The sequence below is a fragment of the Helianthus annuus genome, chromosome 10, assembly GCF_002127325.2.
Source record: "Helianthus annuus cultivar XRQ/B chromosome 10, HanXRQr2.0-SUNRISE, whole genome shotgun sequence".
Taxonomy (NCBI): domain Eukaryota; kingdom Viridiplantae; phylum Streptophyta; class Magnoliopsida; order Asterales; family Asteraceae; genus Helianthus; species Helianthus annuus.
The window spans coordinates 146,784,560-146,803,508 of record NC_035442.2 but is presented as its reverse complement, the minus strand read 5'-3'; the positions used below and the strand labels follow the sequence as shown (position 1 = coordinate 146,803,508).

At 36.8% G+C, this 18,949-nt stretch overlaps 2 protein-coding genes across 3 annotated transcripts; both read right to left on the bottom strand.

Annotated features, from left to right (window-relative positions):
• Positions 1 to 5,922: 5,922 nt before the first annotated feature.
• On the bottom strand, positions 5,923 to 7,916 carry LOC110886013 (glucan endo-1,3-beta-glucosidase 12). The gene is made up of 3 exons (XM_022133766.2): positions 7,775 to 7,916; positions 6,385 to 7,704; positions 5,923 to 6,129 (listed from the first exon to the last, which is right to left on the bottom strand). Exons 1-3 carry the CDS (start codon positions 7,830 to 7,832, stop codon positions 6,095 to 6,097), a joined length of 1,413 nt encoding a protein of 470 aa, XP_021989458.1. The 5' UTR covers positions 7,833 to 7,916; the 3' UTR covers positions 5,923 to 6,094.
• A 2,505-nt stretch (positions 7,917 to 10,421) lies between these two features.
• Positions 10,422 to 14,315, bottom strand: LOC110886012. 2 transcript variants are annotated; one of them, XM_022133765.2, is made up of 9 exons: positions 13,904 to 14,315; positions 13,663 to 13,725; positions 13,126 to 13,267; positions 12,780 to 13,034; positions 11,780 to 12,704; positions 11,474 to 11,712; positions 11,293 to 11,366; positions 11,133 to 11,226; positions 10,422 to 11,028 (listed from the first exon to the last, which is right to left on the bottom strand). In XM_022133765.2, exons 2-9 carry the CDS (start codon positions 13,716 to 13,718, stop codon positions 10,972 to 10,974), a joined length of 1,842 nt encoding a protein of 613 aa, XP_021989457.1. In that variant the 5' UTR covers positions 13,719 to 13,725; positions 13,904 to 14,315; the 3' UTR covers positions 10,422 to 10,971. The 2 variants fall into 2 exon arrangements, with proteins under 2 accessions (XP_021989457.1, XP_021989456.1); XM_022133764.2 differs by having other exon boundaries at positions 11,118 to 11,226; positions 13,904 to 14,281.
• Positions 14,316 to 18,949: the final 4,634 nt, after the last annotated feature.

Genomic DNA, 18,949 nt, shown 5'->3' with positions numbered 1-18,949 from the left:
AAGTTTTGGGTTAACGGAGACTATGCAACGACGTGTCAAACAACGGAAGCATACCAAACCCAGCTCGTATGATCGGATGGGTATCACCCCTTTTTGTACCGACGAGCTGTTTCTGATGAAGTTTCATGTTTGGACTCGTCAATCGGCCCATTTTCTGGTGAAATTCTATTCTCAAGCCGGCTTTTGACTAAGGAAAGAGTCGAAAGTCTGTTTGAGTCTGATTCCACCACTGTTTGTATAAAAGTTGAAGAAAAGTCCGAAAACCAGTTATAAAACATGATGTTCTTCAGATCTGAGCCGAGCAGATCTGAGGTAAAAGTGTGACATTCCTTTAGATTTTGTATAAAAGTTGTGAAAATTCTTTAGATCTAAGGTCGTTTTTGATTAAATGATGCTCCACAACAGTTTGTACAATAACTGAGTGGAAACCATCTTCAAGATACCCAAATCAGTTGGTTTTCATGAAAAAGTTGAAGTGTTCGTGTGATTTTGATGTAGTATGTGATGCAGGAGTGATAAATGATGAAAGTTGTACAAAGATTTAAGAGAAATACTTACGGAAATGGCTCGAATCTTGATCAGAGTGCCTAAGAGTGCGTGTGGTCGAATGACAGGGCCAAAGGTGAAAATGAAATGTTAAGGGCCCTATTTATAGGTGATGTTGACAGCTAAGGCGGTGTAGAGTGCAAGAGTTCGGATGGCTCTCCGGTCGAATGGCCATCCGATCGGATGTCCATTCGGACAGCTGCGACCCGTTTGCTTGTTTTCCGACTTTGGTTCGTTTTGCGAGCTAGATTAAGTGTTGCGTTGCGTATTATTGTGAGTAACCATTACATGGTATTATTATATAATTAACACAAAGTTTTCGTGTTTTACGTTTAAGCTAGTTTCATGTCCAATAGGTATCAAGTATCAAAGTCTCTCGTTCAATAAAGAATCAAAGTTTCTCATTCAACAAGCATCAAAGTTTAACAAGTGTCAAGTTTCAAGAGTCGAGTTTCAAAGTATCACAAGAGTCTAGCATTACAAGAGTCAAGTTTCACAAGAGTCAAGTATCACAAGAATCAAGATTCATAAAGTTTCACATAATTTAACATAATTAAGACTCAAATAGTATCATTAAGCATCATAAGGATGAGACTTGCCAAAAGATAAAGAGTTTCGAAACGCAGGGCGTTACATAAGATGAGGCTTTACCTATAACCACAAACATGCCATTTAGTTACCACAATACATAAAACAAAAGTTACAACTTTCCATAAAACATGGTAATCATCCTTTAAGTCTATTCTCATTCTGAATACATTCTAAATCATTTTAACTAATGATTTCTTTCATTCTAAATTCTTTCTTTCCACATCAATAGCCTTTTTAAACATACTAAATATCAAGTTGTTTCATATTATCATTCTTTACTAATTTAACCCGTTTCAATGGGACATCTTTACATCGATTGAACCAGCATACAAACTTACAATTTCTGCAAAAAACTTTAACTCATGGGCATTACTAACAACTTTTAATTAGCTTGTGGACCAAAAGAACTTACCTCGATCTTGCGAGATTTGTGACTTCTTGTTGCTTGAACCTTCTTCTTTTGCTCCTACACTTAACAAATTCATTCTTAGTTCTCATAAATCCATTTCATCACATACAATGATTTCTTACATTCTAAATATGAAAATCACTAATAGTTGTCATAAATTCACATAATTCACATTTAATGCATTTCATCGAGCACTTAGTGTACGACATTCATTGATGCTTAGAAACTACAATTTTTCATGTTATTACACGCCATTTTTCACATACATAAATTCCCAATTACATTAATTATCACATTAATCTTTAACAACAATCATTCATTCTATCTTCATGTTGATTAGCTAACATCACAATTTTAACCTAAATCCTCAATTTTATGATTATGTCTCAAAACTCACTTCATTCTACAAGAAAGCTTTCACATATGGTAAACACGTACACAATCTCCACACCTAATTTCATTCAAAACCCAAATTTTTTTGTTAATTTTTTTAATTTTTTTACTTATCTTGGTTTAGTTTGGGAAAAATAAGTTCTAAAAATTATGTTTTTACTAACTTAGGGGGTGTTTGGCTAAGCTTTTCAACACCTCCTTATAACTTACTGAATTTTACAAAAAGCTAATAAGGAGAAAAAGTGTTTGGCAAACTTATAAGCACTTTTCAAAATGACTTTTTGTATAGAGAGGAAAACTTAGTTTTGAAAAGTTAGTAAGGAGTGACTTTTTGAAACAGCTTATGACTTATTGGCTTTTCCCACCCTTTTTAGTCATTTTACATGAATAAGTTAAGCCAAACACTTTTTAAAAAATAAATTATTGGCTTATTGATTTTTTCCGCCACATAAGCTAATCCAGACACTTTTTTAAAAACTACTTTTCAAAAAGTCATAAGTCAATAAGTTCTTTTAACAAAAAAAAATCCTTTTTAAGTTAAATAAGCTTAGCCAAACAAGCCGTTACACCTGATAGCGTCGTGATAAAAAGAACCAATTAAGAAAAATATAAAAACGGGCATAACAAATCTTTGGAAAATTTGATTATATATACACTTTTACACTATACCTGTTTTTCCACAAAAAGTGAGTTTTGAGCCTTTACCGAGCATACAAATACATATCTATACTAATTGCTCAATTTTTCATTTCTTGTGTGAATAGTACGTTTGGTTCTTACAAATCTAGAACTTGCCAAAACAATACGTTCCCAATCCTTATCGACATAAATCCAAGTAAGTAAATGATGGAAGCATTAGGACTATACCCATTTTTCATTCTAAACCTTTGTTTTCCTTTTCATCCCTTACCAAAATTATCCCCTTAGTTAAACCCCTTTAAGTCTTAACCCTTTCGTTTCTAAACCGGCAAAAATATAAAATTTTGCAAAAACAACCACCCACATCCACAAATTTTTATTTACACCCTTTATTTTGTAAAAAAGTTCGGTTATAAAGTTACAAGTATGGCTTAGTTTCAACTTTGGTTAAAAAAACATTAGCTAAAGTCTTTTTTGCTAAGCCACAAAACAATGAAAAAACCAACACTTTTTATGCTTTTCACCACTTCACCCAAGCCAAAACCTACCCTTTTAAAAGCCCTCTTGATATTTACGAGATTGAACGTCAAAAGGGAGGAGGTTTGATTGTTTGTCAAGCATATAGTAGGAGTAAGTTCCACACCGGGTCCGAGAGCTTTCACTTAAACATCTCCGGCCGAGTGTTGAGTGACCACTTGTGAGGTGTGTAAATTTTGTATATAACTCAATAGTTATAAAGGCATGTTATGCCCAAAACAAATAATTTTTCTTAAAATGTGTTTTAAATAAATCATGACGAATTAGATTGTAAATAAAATAAAAACAAAATAAATTTAGAACTTGGATTCCTGACACTCTAAAGATAAACCTAAACTTCTCTTCTATCAATTCCGTTTGGGTCTGTAAGCCACATTATAGAGTTTTGCTTGAGGACAAGCAAAGATTCAAGTGTGGGGGTATTTGATGTGCATAAAATGCAACATATAAATTACATCAAACAAGGCGTAAAATCAACATTTTTTCGGTACTAATGTTGGAAAAACACATGTTTCTTTGTTTACGTTTAATTTACATGATCAAAAGAGCTTAAACGAATAAAATAAACAAATTAACATCAGAAACCAACACAAATACAAAGAAGAAGGATTGACATGACCTGCCGAACCCCCATCCACATCCAAAACAACAAAAATAACACAAACAGCAGCTTAGGCATGAGGCTGTGCCCACCAGGTATGGAGCCGTGCCTAGTCCAGATTCCCTGCAGAAAAAGACAACAGCAAAAGACAAACCAATACGGGGTCGTGTCAAGTCAACATGGGTCATCGTTAACTCTAGGATTCGCAGAATCTGTGATAGTACAACAAGTACATTCACCACGGGGTCGTGCTCTGTCACCATGGGGCGTGTAAGTACAATGACTTGACATTTGCAGTTAATGAAGGGAGAGAAATAGAAGACCATGGGGTCGTGCCAGGTGGGTACGGGGCCGTGCCAAACCTCTGTTTTCAACTATAAATAGAGGTGCTTGGTTTAAGAGAAAGACATCCCTTGGCAAACCACTTTCTCTCACACTTGCCATCAGTCCATCACCACTACAACACCAACACACACCACCATCATCCATCTTTCATCTTTTAGAGTGTGTAGTAGTCTCGGGATCCAAGATCGATTGTAAGAGTTCTTGTCAATCAAAGGTCATGTTTGGCTAATCTCTTACATCACTTGGTGAAGACAAATCTTTTATGTGTATTACTTTTGATTTCCAATCTTTGGCGACTTTTTAATTGGGTATGTATTAATGACTTTAATAATTAGTTTTTAATATTGAAGGTGAACTTTATTTAATAATTTCTTCATGTTTTGTTGATTCACTCATTTGTGTCTTTATGATCTATATAAAGCGCGTTAACTGACTGGAAGGGGGTTAGAAGGGTGGTTGGGTAAAGTTCTTGCCTAGTTCAGTGTATAGATCCTGCGAGGACCTGATTCAAGCTTATTAGGACTTCCATTGAGGCAGATAGCATCAAATCGGGGAAGTAAGAACGACTTGTAATCCCCTTATAAATTAACTACTATTAAAACTTTATCCGGCATTGGGGGACTGTATCCTTGCTACCACCTTTCGCATTAATATCTTATTTAATTATCTTTCAATAATCCGGCCTTGTGGGACTGTATCTCTGCTGACTCGGACCAATAGGTTGAGGGTAACGTCGCCTTCACAAGAGGGGCCTACCACTATAACTAAGATAATCTCTTAAAAAGCCCAAATTGCGGAAATCATCAAAGGATACATAAAAGATGAGTTGGAACCAAGTGATTCCTTCTTGTCTATTTGTTTTTCCTTCCCTTTACGTTTTATTTTTAGTTTATCTTTTAAAACTTTCAAAACTTTTATCAAAATTTGGTTATATTAGACGTTAATGATAAGTCGGTATTAAAAGCTCTTGTGTCCTTGGACGACATTGGTATCTTACCATCATTATACTATGTGTACAATGGGTGCACTTGCCCTAACGTGTGTAGAATGATAGTATTGTATCACGTTTTAGAAATTTAAAGCTTGATCACGAGTAAAAAGTGCTTAAAATAATCTAAAAAAATATACTCACACTCACTCACGTCAATGTGAAAGTTATAGTTTCTTATCTAAGCTAAATTTTCGCCAAAGTATCAATGCGAAAGTAGGATCATACGAAAATATTTATGTTTTCTGCAGGTCTAAGTTTCATAAGTTAAAAAACTAATGCACAACAATTATAAAACTTTTGTTTAATAACTCATGTGAAATTTGAGAACTATAAATAAACCATAATTTTCTTAGTAACTTAATGCATGAATATAATTTAGTAATAATGCATACAAAAATTTAGTGATCATACAAAGTTATATATGATTCTTTGATTGATGTTAATTATCACATCATGAATCAATTAAATAATGATAATAGCATTTCCAATCAATATTTAAAACAAACGGAATTTAAAGTCACGAATCCTTCAAATTAACAAAATGGATTTTGATCCACGTGTAACTTTTTTTTTTCGGAAAATCCAAGTTCAACAAAACACAAATTGATGATTATACTTAACAGACTAATCGATCATCAAAACCATTTTAATGATTGCATATTTTAAGATGACCGATTTTCATATACTTTGATTCGATTTTAACGATTAAAGTGATATAATCAATACAAACTCTGATACAACATATTGATTATATATTTAAACTTGGGTAAAAGAAACCCTAATCATGTTTATTTAATTGCTAGTTTGTTACCTGTCATTTAGAAAACTAAAGAATAACAAACGTTATCAACTAATGACACGCTTTCGAAATAAGATGTTGTTACCCGTCTTTTTCATATCAAGAAAAAGGTAACAGTTTATATTAAGATCAATAATGTTTATATAAGCTTCCATTAAGATAATCAAAAAAATGTTATAAATAAATATAGTAACATAATCGTCACAAAAATGCCATCTTTTTTCTCCCTTACATTCTATTTCTCTAGTGTCCGGTGGAGAATTCACAGTTCCCAAATCCTGCATTAGGAAACCAAACTCGTCTTCAGTAAATTCTTCGATGGCACTAAACAGAATTTCACTTTTGAATAAACATTTACTTTATTTAAAAAGGGTTTTTCTTTTTTATTTTAAGTAAAAGGGCATTATAGACTATATATAGCCATATAGGTGAACATGTACAGTTCACAAAAGCACATGATAAAAATCAACAAAATGTTAATCCGCCTAATAAAATTTAAAGAAAAAAACTTTAAACTAAAAAACAGTACGTACTTGGTAGCTCAGTAACTACATAGGCAGCCCCGTCAAAATTACACGCGCCAGCCGCGCGTCCCATTTTCTGGTAATAACTATTAAAAGCGAACGATGCATGTGCTTCTAACGTATCAGGATCATAACACGTGGCACCAGGCTGAATCGCACGGCAATCAGCACCCCCTTCACCACACGCATAATCCAAACCCGACTGCAACTTATCCTTCCCCACACCCTTCGCTACACACCAAGTCTGACCCGACCCGTTTCCACCACGCTTAACCGGAGTTAAATCCCTAACCACATTACCATTACCACCACTCACTGGAGATATCTCCCCACTAAAATCCTTCAAACCCTCCACCGTAAACGGAATGTTGTAAACCTTCTCCATATTCGGATAAAACAACCCGTAATTTCGCTCCGATTCGGGTCCGGGTTTCTTGTTCTCATTAAAAAGAGCGAACAGAAAAACAGTAAGGTTTGCTTTTGGTCGGAGCGGTGTACCACCGCCGGTCAGGACCCGTTTTATCAGGTTACCGTTATAAGCAGCCGCATTTTCTACACTAGCTCCGACTTCATTGTCATCACCCTTTGACGGCCAACCGGTCTCCGACACAACTAACGGAATGTCATCGTATTTTAACGCCGTCATCGCTGCAAAAACGGCGTCAATCTGAGCGTCAAACAGGTTGAAGTAACGTAAACCGTTGTTGGGGTCAACAACACCGGGGTTTTCTTTAAACAGTGAGTAATCAAGAGAGATGACGTCAGAGTTTGACTCGTAAGCGAAAAACGGGTACGCGTTGACCATTAAGAAAGACCCGGTTTCCCGGAGGAATTCAAACATGGGTTTGAAAACCGGTTCGATTAACTCCGGTCTGAAAGAACCGGAGGACGAAGGGTAGGAGTTTTGTAACGCACTTAAAGCAACCGGTGATGAAAGTTTGATTACGGAATCAAGTTTATATTTAACGAGGGCTTGGTGAATGTTTTTTATAGCGGGTATGAGAAACCCGGTGGTGTTTTTTGGGTCAACGAATACTTCGTTTCCGACAGCTATTGCTTCGATTTGAGTGTGTGGATAGTAAGCGACGACGTTTCGTCGGATCCATCCGTACGCAAATGACTGTTTTCTGGATGCGGCGTATAGAAGCTCGTTTGGGAGGTTGACTGTTACTTTGATGCCTGTTCCGGATAACGATTTGAGTACAGCTGGATCGGTGTCGTAGACCCGAACCCGGTTGATTCCTTGAGATTTGAGAAGGTTTGTGACTTTGAAAGCGGATGGTAGATCGCCACCAATTCGACCGTAGTTTACTCCAATTGAACCTCCATCTGCAAAGTATAAACAAAGAAAATTGATAATTGATATTTTGATAATAAAATAACAAAGATGATGATGTACCTGCAAGTGAAAAAAGGGGTAAGAGCACGAGGGAAATGGAGTAGAGGAGTGTGGCCATGGCTGTCAGTTTGGTAGTGAGAGTGTGAGCTGTGGAAGGAGGGGGTTTTATGGGTGAAAAAGGTGTTGGTGGGTCCCATGTGGCTCTCTCCAGCTGGCTGTTGGATCTGTGTAACAGTGTTTAGACGACTAGACGAGGGCCCTTGTTTCAGGAATTCGACCGTTCGTTTAGGTGGACAAAGAGACCAATTACCTTTTTTTTTTTCTTGGAGAACAGTGTATGCTACTTTGAGGTTCTGGATATCCTGCAAGGATCTTGTGCCACGTGGATAGAGTTTGATCTGATTAAATGGAGTCCGTCTGATTCTGGTTTAACGGATATGGGTTAGTTGAACGTAAACATATTTCTACACATGAGGGTCGAGGGATGTCTGTGGTTGGAAATTGGAACTGTAGCGAACGTACATATATTTAAAGTTTAAATAATTAGAAAAGTAAACTTCATGTTTTTTGAATTTTCATATATTTACCTCTCCGGTAAGTATACGTGGTGGTTCTTGCCTTCTTGGTTTTTGGAGGTAGTTCGCGAAGGTCTTGCAATGGCTTGTGACTTGTGAGTTGTGATTGGTTATTTGGTGGTATCAGTGGACAACTTTTGAATAACCTAAAGAGTGAATTACAAAAATCGTCTTTTATGTATGTCACTTAAGTAGCCGTTCAAAAAAAAATGTATGTCACTTATTACAAACCGTGTCCTTTGTTTTCAGTAATTACAGAAAACGTACTCAATGTTTGCAAACTCTTTCAAATTATGTCTTTTAGCCTTAACTCAGTTATTTTTTATGGTTAAATTTGACCTAGTGGACCCCATATAAGGGTATTTTAGTCATTTTACTCTAATTACTCTAAATATCTATTTCTTCTATTTCTCTAATTACTCCCTGCAACACCCTAACCAACAAAACCCTAATGTATATATCCAAAGAAGTAAACTTGTTGTATTGTAATCACCTTGTATTGTCATGCACATTGGTGCTCATATGTGCAAACAGCAAATGAAAACAGAGGTATATACTTGTTTATATAACTAATGAGGTTGATGACAAAATGGTTATTGTAGGATCTAAGTAAATGTAGGTTCAACGAAGAGGCCGACATGCTGTGTTCTGGTTCTACCCAAGCCGACTAAGGGAGAAATTATCGGTCGCCCGCTCATGGTGGCGAAGAACAACGGGCCTGTGGCGGAAACTAGGGTTTGTTGGAGGTTTGAGTTTAGGGCGAAATTGGTGAGTTTGTGGGTGAAGAGTTTGGATGCTGTAACGGCGAGTGCGAGTAGGGTTGTGAGGGTTCGGGTTGACCCGGTGAGTAGCGTTCCCGACGGCGGATTTAGGGTTATTGTCGGTGATGATGACGAAGAAGACGATGAGGCGGAAATTAGGGTTTTGTGCGAGAAAATTGAAGGGGTTTTGAATATAAGTGGGATCTGCTATTCGAAAGAGTGATGATTGAGGGTCTGGTGGGGGTTTTGGAGTATTAGGGTTTGGGAAGCCATTAGAGATACCGAAGTAACTGAGGAGAAGAAGCCATTGGCGAGAAATAGAGAAATAGGGTAAAATGACCAAAATATCCTCATGTAGGTTTCACTTGGTCAGATTTAACCATAAAAACTAACTGAGTTAAGGTTAAAGGACATAATTTGCAAGGGTTTGCAAACATCAAGTACGTTTTCTGTAATTACTGAAGACAAAGGACACAGTTTGCAATAAGTGACATACATAAAGGATGATTTTTGTAATTTACTCTAACTTAATTCACACCCTTTATAATTACCTCGTCAAACAATTCTAAGATTACCTTTTGGAAAAAAAAAAATCTAAAATTATGTGTTATTCAAGGATAGACGTGAGTGGTTTCACATTTTATGCTCACTAACATGTTTTATAGAGAGATGAAATAAGAACCATCTTTTTTTAAAAAGGAGTGTGAAGTGTGTAAATAAGATTTGTCAATTAAGAAGTGATTTTTTTGGTGCATTCGCCCTCACACCAAGAAAACCAAACAAAAATGGGCGGAGCCCCTTTCACGTGTTCTGCCGCCTCCAATCCATCGTGGCACTTTCCACGCCCATCTAAACACCCACGTAACCTTAAGGCGGTGTTTGTTTCACAGAATGGAATGAAATCTTGAGGGAATTTGAATGTTGATTTCACTCCTTATTTTGTTGGTTTCAACCAAAAAATAAATTGGAATTGAAAACAACATTAGGAAGGAAATCTAAATTCTAATTCCATCCAAATTCTATTCCATAAACAAACACGTCTAAATTACAGATCAAATTACATTTGCTGCGGGAAGAGGTTTATGTATGATTTTGCTAGCTTCTTATCTAAATTGGAGTTGTAAAGATTACGAATCAGAAGAGAAGCCTCAAGGTACTCCAGTTTTACTTATCTTTACCTTGTATTTAAACGTCCAATGTACTTTTGTTCCATTCTCTATTCTTATTTCACTTCCTACCTTTGTAATTTGCACCTTTGTCACAACCACCTTTAACATCTAATTTTTCAGCTTCTATGAGTATTTAGCTCAACTTGGTTACTTCTTTCAACAGTATGTTATAGTGCAACATTTTTATGTTCAAATTCTAGTATGTTAAAACCAATTCCACTTTATTAATAAAGAAAACTACACACCCCGAAATTACGATGCAGATAATTACACCATCACCACAGAGAAGCTCAAAAATACACACGCAAACATGCAGTTCACCTTCAGTGAATTTCGTAGAGTGTCGATGCGAACACGTCCAGTGAATCCAACTAAAGCCGAAAGCCGAGCACTTGAAACGGTTGGGAATCCATAATAAGGCAAGATATTGCAACATGGAAGAACATCTTGTCCAGTTGTTTTTTTCAACACTCGGAATCTTATTTAGTTTTACCGGTTTGAAGCACTAGAATCATAAACGGATTGAAATTGGCCTTTGGTATACATGTGCATCAAGTATTGATTCGAATACCCATATACATGTATATTAACTGTAAAACCTTGTAATTTACAAACTTTGAAACAAGAGACCGGCCCGGACCGGCCTGGCCCGTATGGCCGTATAGGTTTTCTTGACCCGTCAAGAGGGCTTACTTAATTTGTAGTTTACTGCTTGTTTGGTTAGTCTGTAATTAGTTAGGTACAAAAACTGGTTAACTCTGTTTTATACTTTTAATAAGCAATGGCTTCCTTCTTTCCCTTGATTCTGCCTGTAAACATGTAAAATGATTAATTCATGGTCGACCGAGCATTCAACAAAAACATCCCTCAATAACAAACCTTAGACGCAGCAACTTACCAACGTGTTACTTACCGGTTTCTTTGCTCTTTGGATGAAATCCGATACGCATGATCTCTCAGTTGGCTGATAAAGCCTTCTAACAAATTCTTGTACATGATTATATATACTGCAGATTCATTGAAAGTTAGTACCAAAAGTAACAAAAACACACACAAGTTATGAGTCTGATCACCTTAGCCGATGCCTGTTGCAAGCTGTGAAGAAGGCGACAAAGCCACTTAAAATGCTCCGAATCGCACGAAAAATCTATAATGCGGAAAAATATTAAAAAATAAATAAATAAACTTTAATAAGCCCTATGATATATAGAAAAGGAAAGTGAAATAAGGAGGAATTTTAAAGGGGTTAACAACCTGGGAAAAAAGATCATTCCAAAGGGTGCGCCACATGGAAACCTCATGACTGCCTACAGACGACTCAGCGGCCGAAGCTAACTTGAACAAGCCACTCAGAAACAGTGATATGTCTCCAATGAAATCATAAATTTGGTTGAACATAAATCCCACGAAATTTGATAGTCCGATAATAAGGCCAATTGGAGCATAAAGTATACCACAGATGAGCCAGAATATCGGGTACAAGATCAATGTCACTGCAACAGAAGTTCAAACTATAAAGAAACTAATTAGTAAAACACAAAAAAAAGATTATGAACTTACCGATCGTCCATATGGTTGACGCGATGAAATACACAGGAAATAGTATGATTTTGATTAGACTATCCACTAGATTCCAACAAGTTGTGATCAGAATCCAAATGAACGAGCAAAGATACTCTCCCATCTGGATATACCCTTGGAAAATGGGAAGAAGGACCTCTAGAAACACCATAAATGGTTCGGATAACGGCTGTGTGATAACCGTAATACATGATCGTACGCTACGTGACATCCTCAAGAACCACTTAAAAGCCTTCTCAGAATTATGCAAAAACAACATAGTTCCTAGGTACTTAATCCTTGACAACATCTCCCATGTTTCTATCCACCCGAAAAGGGGCCCACACAGACGGGCGGCGGCTGCCTTAAGAAGCGGGATGTTTTTGTACAAGTCGTAAAACCCGATGACAACTGTGACAACAGAAACCGCCACGTATAAAACTCTTGCTAGAGGGCACATCCATGGACGATAAATATGGCAAAATACGGGATAAGATTGGAAGAAAATAACCCAAGATGGAAGACCAGCTTCCAATAAAGTAAGCAATCGAAGATCTGACGTAATTATTTCTTGTAGTTCAAATGGAAGATCATGATCATTGAAACGAAACAATAGCAACACGTCTCTGTATTGAATAGCTTCATCTATTGTACTCATTTGATCATGTAATATTTCTGTCTGTCCATCAATAACATCATCATCATCATCTTCATCTTTATCGTTTGAATCGTTGCAGTCTGGAGCATCATGAAACACATCCCCTTCAGATCTCAAACCTAACATAGAGTTTAGCTTGTCGTTCAATAAAAACCGCTCACGCGGTGTTCCTGGAAACCACGAAGTTATGCCTTTAGCAGCTTGAGATATACTATCGAATTCCCATCTTCTCATGTATTTCGCCTCAATAGCAAGAGAAGTATCAGTCTGCTCATAAAAGTAATCACATTTAAATTCCAGTAAACAATAAACTATATAACAAATAAGATGTAAATTTGATACCTGAAGTTCATTCAAGTAATTAATGCCGCGAACATCTTTCCACGCCACTTCAAAAACAATAAATCCATATAATATCCTATGCGATTTGCTGTTCGCAAACAAGGAATTTCTGAGTTTCTCAACAGGTAGCAAAGCCTTCTTTTTCGAAAGTATTGCAGCATCAATCACTGCAAACCATCTTTGTAAATTTTTAGATTCGTGCGTGTTGGTTACATCCTTTCGTGCTCTTGTGATCGCAAATGGTGACATTCGAGACTGAAAACATAATCAAGAACAAAACATGACAATTTTAAATCTACCAAAGAAAGAACACAAAAAGTTGGGATGTTTTAAACATTTATGCAACCTTGGTAACCATTAACTGCCACAAGTGTGCAGGCCGTGACACCAAGTCCTGCAGCCATGGTCTATTATCCACCAATACATAAAAGTTCTTGCAATCAGTTGCTAGAAAAAGGCTAAGATCCGAAAGATACGATTGCAAATCTCTGAAATAAACAAAAATATGATAACATGATTTAGTTAATGTCTTAATGATATGAATCTAAGTTGCAATATTCTCTACTCATTTCTAAGAATACTTTAACATTAACTGCAATAATTGATGTCAACATGATAACAATAGATCCAAATCAGATAGTAACAACTAACAACGGATTTTATCTTATACCAGTGCCACAAATAGAACAATTATGTAAAAAAATCATAGTTTTGGTATCGAATTCCAATAGAACATTCATGTAACAAATTCATAGTTTTTGTATCAAATTCCAAAATCTAGCATTCTAGCTACTCTGTTAATCAGATAATATTTCAATCTAAACATTGACCGAGTCAAAATCGATATAAAATCGAGAATATTGAATGAGAAGAACATTCATACCCTATCTGAAGACTAGTTAAACTGAAAAGGTACCGACGATTGTCGCATTTCTCCATTTAAAGCCTGCATAAAGCTCAAAAACACAAATATATACATAAATAACTAAAAACATGAGCTCAATTTAAAACAAAAAAAAAAAAAGTTATTAAAATACAAGAGGATCAGATCAACAGAGTTGACATATTAACTAATTCAAATTCTCACACATAAATATGTAAACTAATTCCACAAAATTCAGAACCTGATGGAGGTCGATAAAGCCAACAACTGATAAGAATCTCGCGAAAACACGTTGGAACTTCATAACAGTGAAGAATGAAACGGATCACGTCACGCTTATCAAAACAAACGTCATTAAATAACGTACAGTTGACGTTGATGTTGATGTTTCTATATTGTTCATGAATTCAAACACTGTGTGGAATCTCTCTAGAATAGGTTTAATATATTGATGAATTTACATAGGTTTAAGGCGGTGGGAGAGGTGGCGGTTTCCGGCGAGGACACGTAGGAGATGAAGCAGTTTCCGAGAGGATCAAAGGAGCATTAATGGAAAGGTATAAGTTACTGTTTTGGAAGTGCAAGGACAGAATCGTAATTTTGAGTATAGGGATCTGAGACGTGTTCCCGCCTGTAATATCCGCTGACGTGGAGAGTAGGAAAATGTTAGCATGAGATGTGTCCACCGGATAATCCTGTGGAAGCCGTTAGTCTCCTCCACATGTGAAGTTTATTTTTAGTCCATGTCAATCAATTTATCTATTTGTAACTAATAGGCTTTTATTAAAATCAAGGTCGTAAGAATAGGTTGTCTGCTAATGAGATATCGATTAGTAATTAATCAGGATTAATGGAGATTAATTAAGATTAATTGGATTGGGATTTTGCATGAAATTTAAAGTTTTATATGTATATACACACATTTTTATGTGTACTTTTTTTAAGTAGATAAGATTATTTGTCAGAATTTATAGGTTTTGGCTAAAATCTAGCCAGATTTTATAGGTTTTGGCTGGAATCACTTAACTCCCACCGATTTTTGGCCGATTAGGATCAGATTTGACCACTGTTAACCGCCTACTGATTAATTGACCGATTAGATAAAATTAATCAGTGAACCAAGGACTAGCGATTAAGCGACGACAAATCAGAGCCTAGACGAGATTTTTACAACCATGATTAAAATACTCGTTTCCTAACTATATTACTCAAAAGATTGTTATTTTTGTTTTTGAACTTTTAGATTAGCAAAGGAAAGTCACTTTTTTATATAGCTAACATGTTAGACATACGTATCTAAACCGATAATGGGTTGTGCGCAAAAGTGATGCAAGATGCGGCCGACTAATAAAATAATATCATGGTACATGTATGTGATTGGATGTAATCATTTTTAAGGTAAAATAAAAAATGTCAAGTATTGTTTGGGTGGTATGTTTCTCAAAATGGTTATAAACTTGTTTTTTTATTAGCTATTGAAATTGTTATTATCAATAACAATATCTTATATATTACAAAACCATTTTTAAGGTAAAATAAAAAATGTCAAGTATTGTTTGGCTAGTTCTTCTGTGTTGGTTAACGGAGCTCCTACTTTCATATACAGTTTTTAAAAAGGTATGAGACAATGTGACCCGCTTTCTCCTTTCTTATTCTTTGTTGTCATGGAAGCTCTTACTTGTATGATCAACCGGGCTAGAGAATTGGGATTGATTAAAGGTATTGTTTCTCCTAATAATGGTCCGGTTATTTCTCACCTTTTACGCGGATTATGGGTGAATGGTCTAAAAACGAAGTGGTTAATATAGTGAGGATCCTTCGGTGCTTCTATGTTTGTTCGGGCCTTAAAATTAACATAGACAAATCCAATCTTTACGGCTTCAGAGTTGGCAATGAAGAGATCGGGGAGATGGCTTTAGAGGTGGGATGCAACCCGGATTCAACTCCGTTCAAGTACATTGGTCTCATGGTGGGAGCCAACATGAATCACATTAACAATTGGAAACCGGTTTATGAAGTATTTCGAGCTAGACTTGCTAAATGGAAGTCTCACCTTCTTTCGATCGGAGGAAGGGTGGTCATCATTAGAGCGGTTCTAGAGAGCCTTCCTTGCTATTATTTTTCGCTCTATAAGGCCCCTAAAAAGGTTATTTCGGACTTGGAGGCCATGATCAAAAAATTCTTGTGGGGAGGTTCTTCTGAAGAAAGGAAAATGCACTGGGTTAATTGGAACCGTGTTTCGCGTCAAGTGAAAGAAGGAGGATTAGGTTCGAATAAACTAAACGAGGTCAACATTTCGCTTTTGTCCAAATGGGGGTGGCAATACAAAACAAAGAAAAACAACCTTTGGAAACGTGTTATAGACGCTTTTCATTACAATCGGGTCGGGTGAGAATGTGTTCCTCTTGATGTGTGTAAAATGCAACATATAAATTACATCAATTAAGGCATAAAACTAACCCTTTTTAAGTACTAATGTTGAAAAAAGAGTGTTTTTGTCTTCCTTTTGTATTTTCAGGATGAAATGAGCTCAAATTCACAAAAGAAGCAAAAAGACAACTAATTCTAGCATAAATACAAGAAAAGGAATAAAAGTAGATTGCCCGAACCCTCAACGGCATCCTCCCAAGCAAAGAAGAGAAAACAGAAGCCTGAACACGCCCCGTGCTCAGCCAGCACGGGGCCGTGCCCAAGAAGCAGCAGAAAAGACAAACTTGTAGAAGCTTCTATTGCCCACCACGGGGCCGTGTCCAGTGAGCACGGGGGCGTGGTGAAAGTACAGCAGGCGCATTAATTGTAATTGCGAATTACAATTAATGAGGAGAGAGAGTGTCAGACGGGCACGGGGCCGTGTCCAGCGGACACGGGGCCGTGCCCAGCCTTCTGTTCAGCCTATAAATAGGAGTGCTTGGTTTCATTCCATCTCATCCCTTGGCACACCACCTCTCTCACACTTCATCCACCACCCACCACCACCATAACACCATAACACCATCATCCACCACCATCATCCATTGTCCATCGTAGAGTGTGTGAATCATCTCGGGATCCAAGATTGATAGTAAGAGTTCTTGACAATCAAGGCCATGTTTGCCTAAGTCTCTTACATCACTTGGTGAAGACAAGTGTTTAGTATAATACTTTTTATTTTTAATCTTTTGCACTTTTTATTTGGTTTTGTATTAATGACTTTAATAACTAGTTGCTTATGTTGAAGGTGATCTTTCCTTATCGTTTGTCCGTGGTGTCTTGGCATTATTTTACTGTCTATATAAAATAAAAGATTTTCACCATTCATATCTCCACGGTCTATATGGAGGTATGTTGGCTACCTGGTCGGGGGTTAAGGGAACGGTTTGGTAAGGGTCTTGCCCTTGTTCAGCGTTTAGAGGTCCTGCTTGGGACCTGGGTCAAATTTAGTAGGATCTTCTTCAATACCCATAGGTATTGGATGGCGGGGATCCAAACTCTTTGACCCCCTCATAAGTTAACTACTATTAATACTATAACCCGGCTATTTAGGACTGTATCCCTGCTGACTCAGACTACTTAGCCGAGGGTAACGTCACCGCCAAAAGCGGGGCCTACCATAATTTGCATTAATAACTTAATTCATTATCTTCCAATAATCCAACCCTTTAGGATTGTATCCTTGGTGACTCAAACTACTGGGTTGAGGGTAACGTCGCCTTCAAAAGAGGGGCCTACTACAATAACTAAGATAATCTCTTAAACAAGTGCAAAAGTGCGAAAATAATCAAAGGTTATACTAATACACGAGTCGGATCCAAGTGATTCATCTTGTCTATCTGTTTTTATTTTATTTTATTTTTCAGCATTTAGTTAGTTTTTATTTTCTTAGTTTAAAAATCTTTTTCTAATTCTTTGATTTGATTAGACGTTGAGGATAAACCGGTACTAAAAGCTCTTGTGTCCTTGGACGACCTCGGTATCTTACCAACACTATACTACGTCCACGATGGGTGCACTTGCCCATATATGTGTTTAGTGTTAGTGAATATCGTGTTTTATAAATTTAAAACTTGGCTAAAGGTGTAAAAAGGGCTTAATTATATATCTAAATTATATACACACTACACACGCATCACTCTCAAGAAGTCTTTTTTTGGAGTTTGGAACAATATAGCGAAAGTTTTCTTGAAACTAAGGTTGGGGATTCAAATCTTCGGAATTTTATGTTGGGAGATGTTGGTGACGGCAACAACATAGCATTTTGGTTAGATTGTTGGGCTGCGTCGGAGCCGCTTAAAATGATTTTCCCAGAATTATTCTCGTTGGAAGTGGAAAAAAGATGTCGTGTGGCGGACCGGTTGAATCAGATTGATGGTGAGCAGGTCTTCATGTGGAACTGGAAATCGGCTGTGACCGATTCGGGGTTGGCTAATAGAATTGTGCAGCTCGAAAATTTACTGAATAACATTCAAGTTGCGGATGAATGTGACAAATGGAAATGGACTCCGGATTTTGCGGTAGTGTTATCGGTTAAATCGGTGAAAAGCTTCTTCGCGAGGATTCTCCGAGCATAAATGGTCACATAACGGAGTGGTGTAAATGGATTCCTCCCAAAATTAACATTCATGCGTGGAGAGCGTGTTTGGATAGTATCGCTACAGGTGAAGCGTTGAGAAAAAGAAACATTCAGGTGGGTGATTCCATGTGTCGGCTGTGTGGATCGGACGAAGAAACTGTAGAACACTTGTTCATTGGCTGCTTTGTTGCATCTAACGTTTGGAACGGCATTAGTACGTGGTGTAACATTCCAAGTATCTTTGCATTCTCTATCAAGGATTTGTTGGATCTCCATTCGAATATTGTCGGGTCGGAAAAAAAGAAGATAGTGGTTCAAGGTATTATAAGGATAGCGTGTTGGAGTATTTGGAGGGCAAGGAATAATTTGTTGTTTTCAAATAAACCAGTGAGAATTGACAGTATTACTAGTGAGATCAAAGCGTCGAGTTATATGTGGTGGTCGAATAGATCAAAGTTTAAAGGTATGGAGTGGAGGGATTGGTGTGCCTTTGTAAATATGTAATTGTAGTTTGTTTTTTGGTTGTAGCGTTTTGGTCGGCCCGGTTTGGGCCAGCTTGTTTGTGAATGAAGTTTACCTTTCAAAAAAATATATATATTACAAAACCAAAATGAAATTCCTTTATATGCTTCGTTTCTATATTCACGGTATATATTTTATTAAATCCAGTTTCTGTAAATAAAGCACTTGTATTCAATAGGGGTGAGCAAAAGGAAAAACCCGAACATACCCGACCAT

Bases quoted from the DNA above. Each gene is read 5' to 3' on its own strand.
- LOC110886013 (XM_022133766.2), bottom strand. From the start codon at position 7,832: ATGGCCACACTCCTCTACTCCATTTCCCTCGTGCTCTTACCCCTTTTT. The intron at 7,705-7,774 runs GTACATCATCAT...TATACTTTGCAG, and splicing joins ACCCCTTTTTTCACTTGCAG to ATGGAGGTTCAATTGGAGTA. The intron at 6,130-6,384 runs GTACGTACTGTT...TTCCTAATGCAG, and splicing joins TGTAGTTACTGAGCTACCAA to GATTTGGGAACTGTGAATTC.
- LOC110886012 (XM_022133764.2), bottom strand. From the start codon at position 13,718: ATGGAGAAATGCGACAATCGTCGGTACCTTTTCAGTTTAACTAGTCTT. The intron at 13,268-13,662 runs GTATGAATGTTC...TGTTTATTTCAG, and splicing joins TTAACTAGTCTTCAGATAGG to AGATTTGCAATCGTATCTTT. The intron at 11,713-11,779 runs GTAAGTTCATAA...CTTCTGTTGCAG, and splicing joins GTCAACCATATGGACGATCG to TGACATTGATCTTGTACCCG.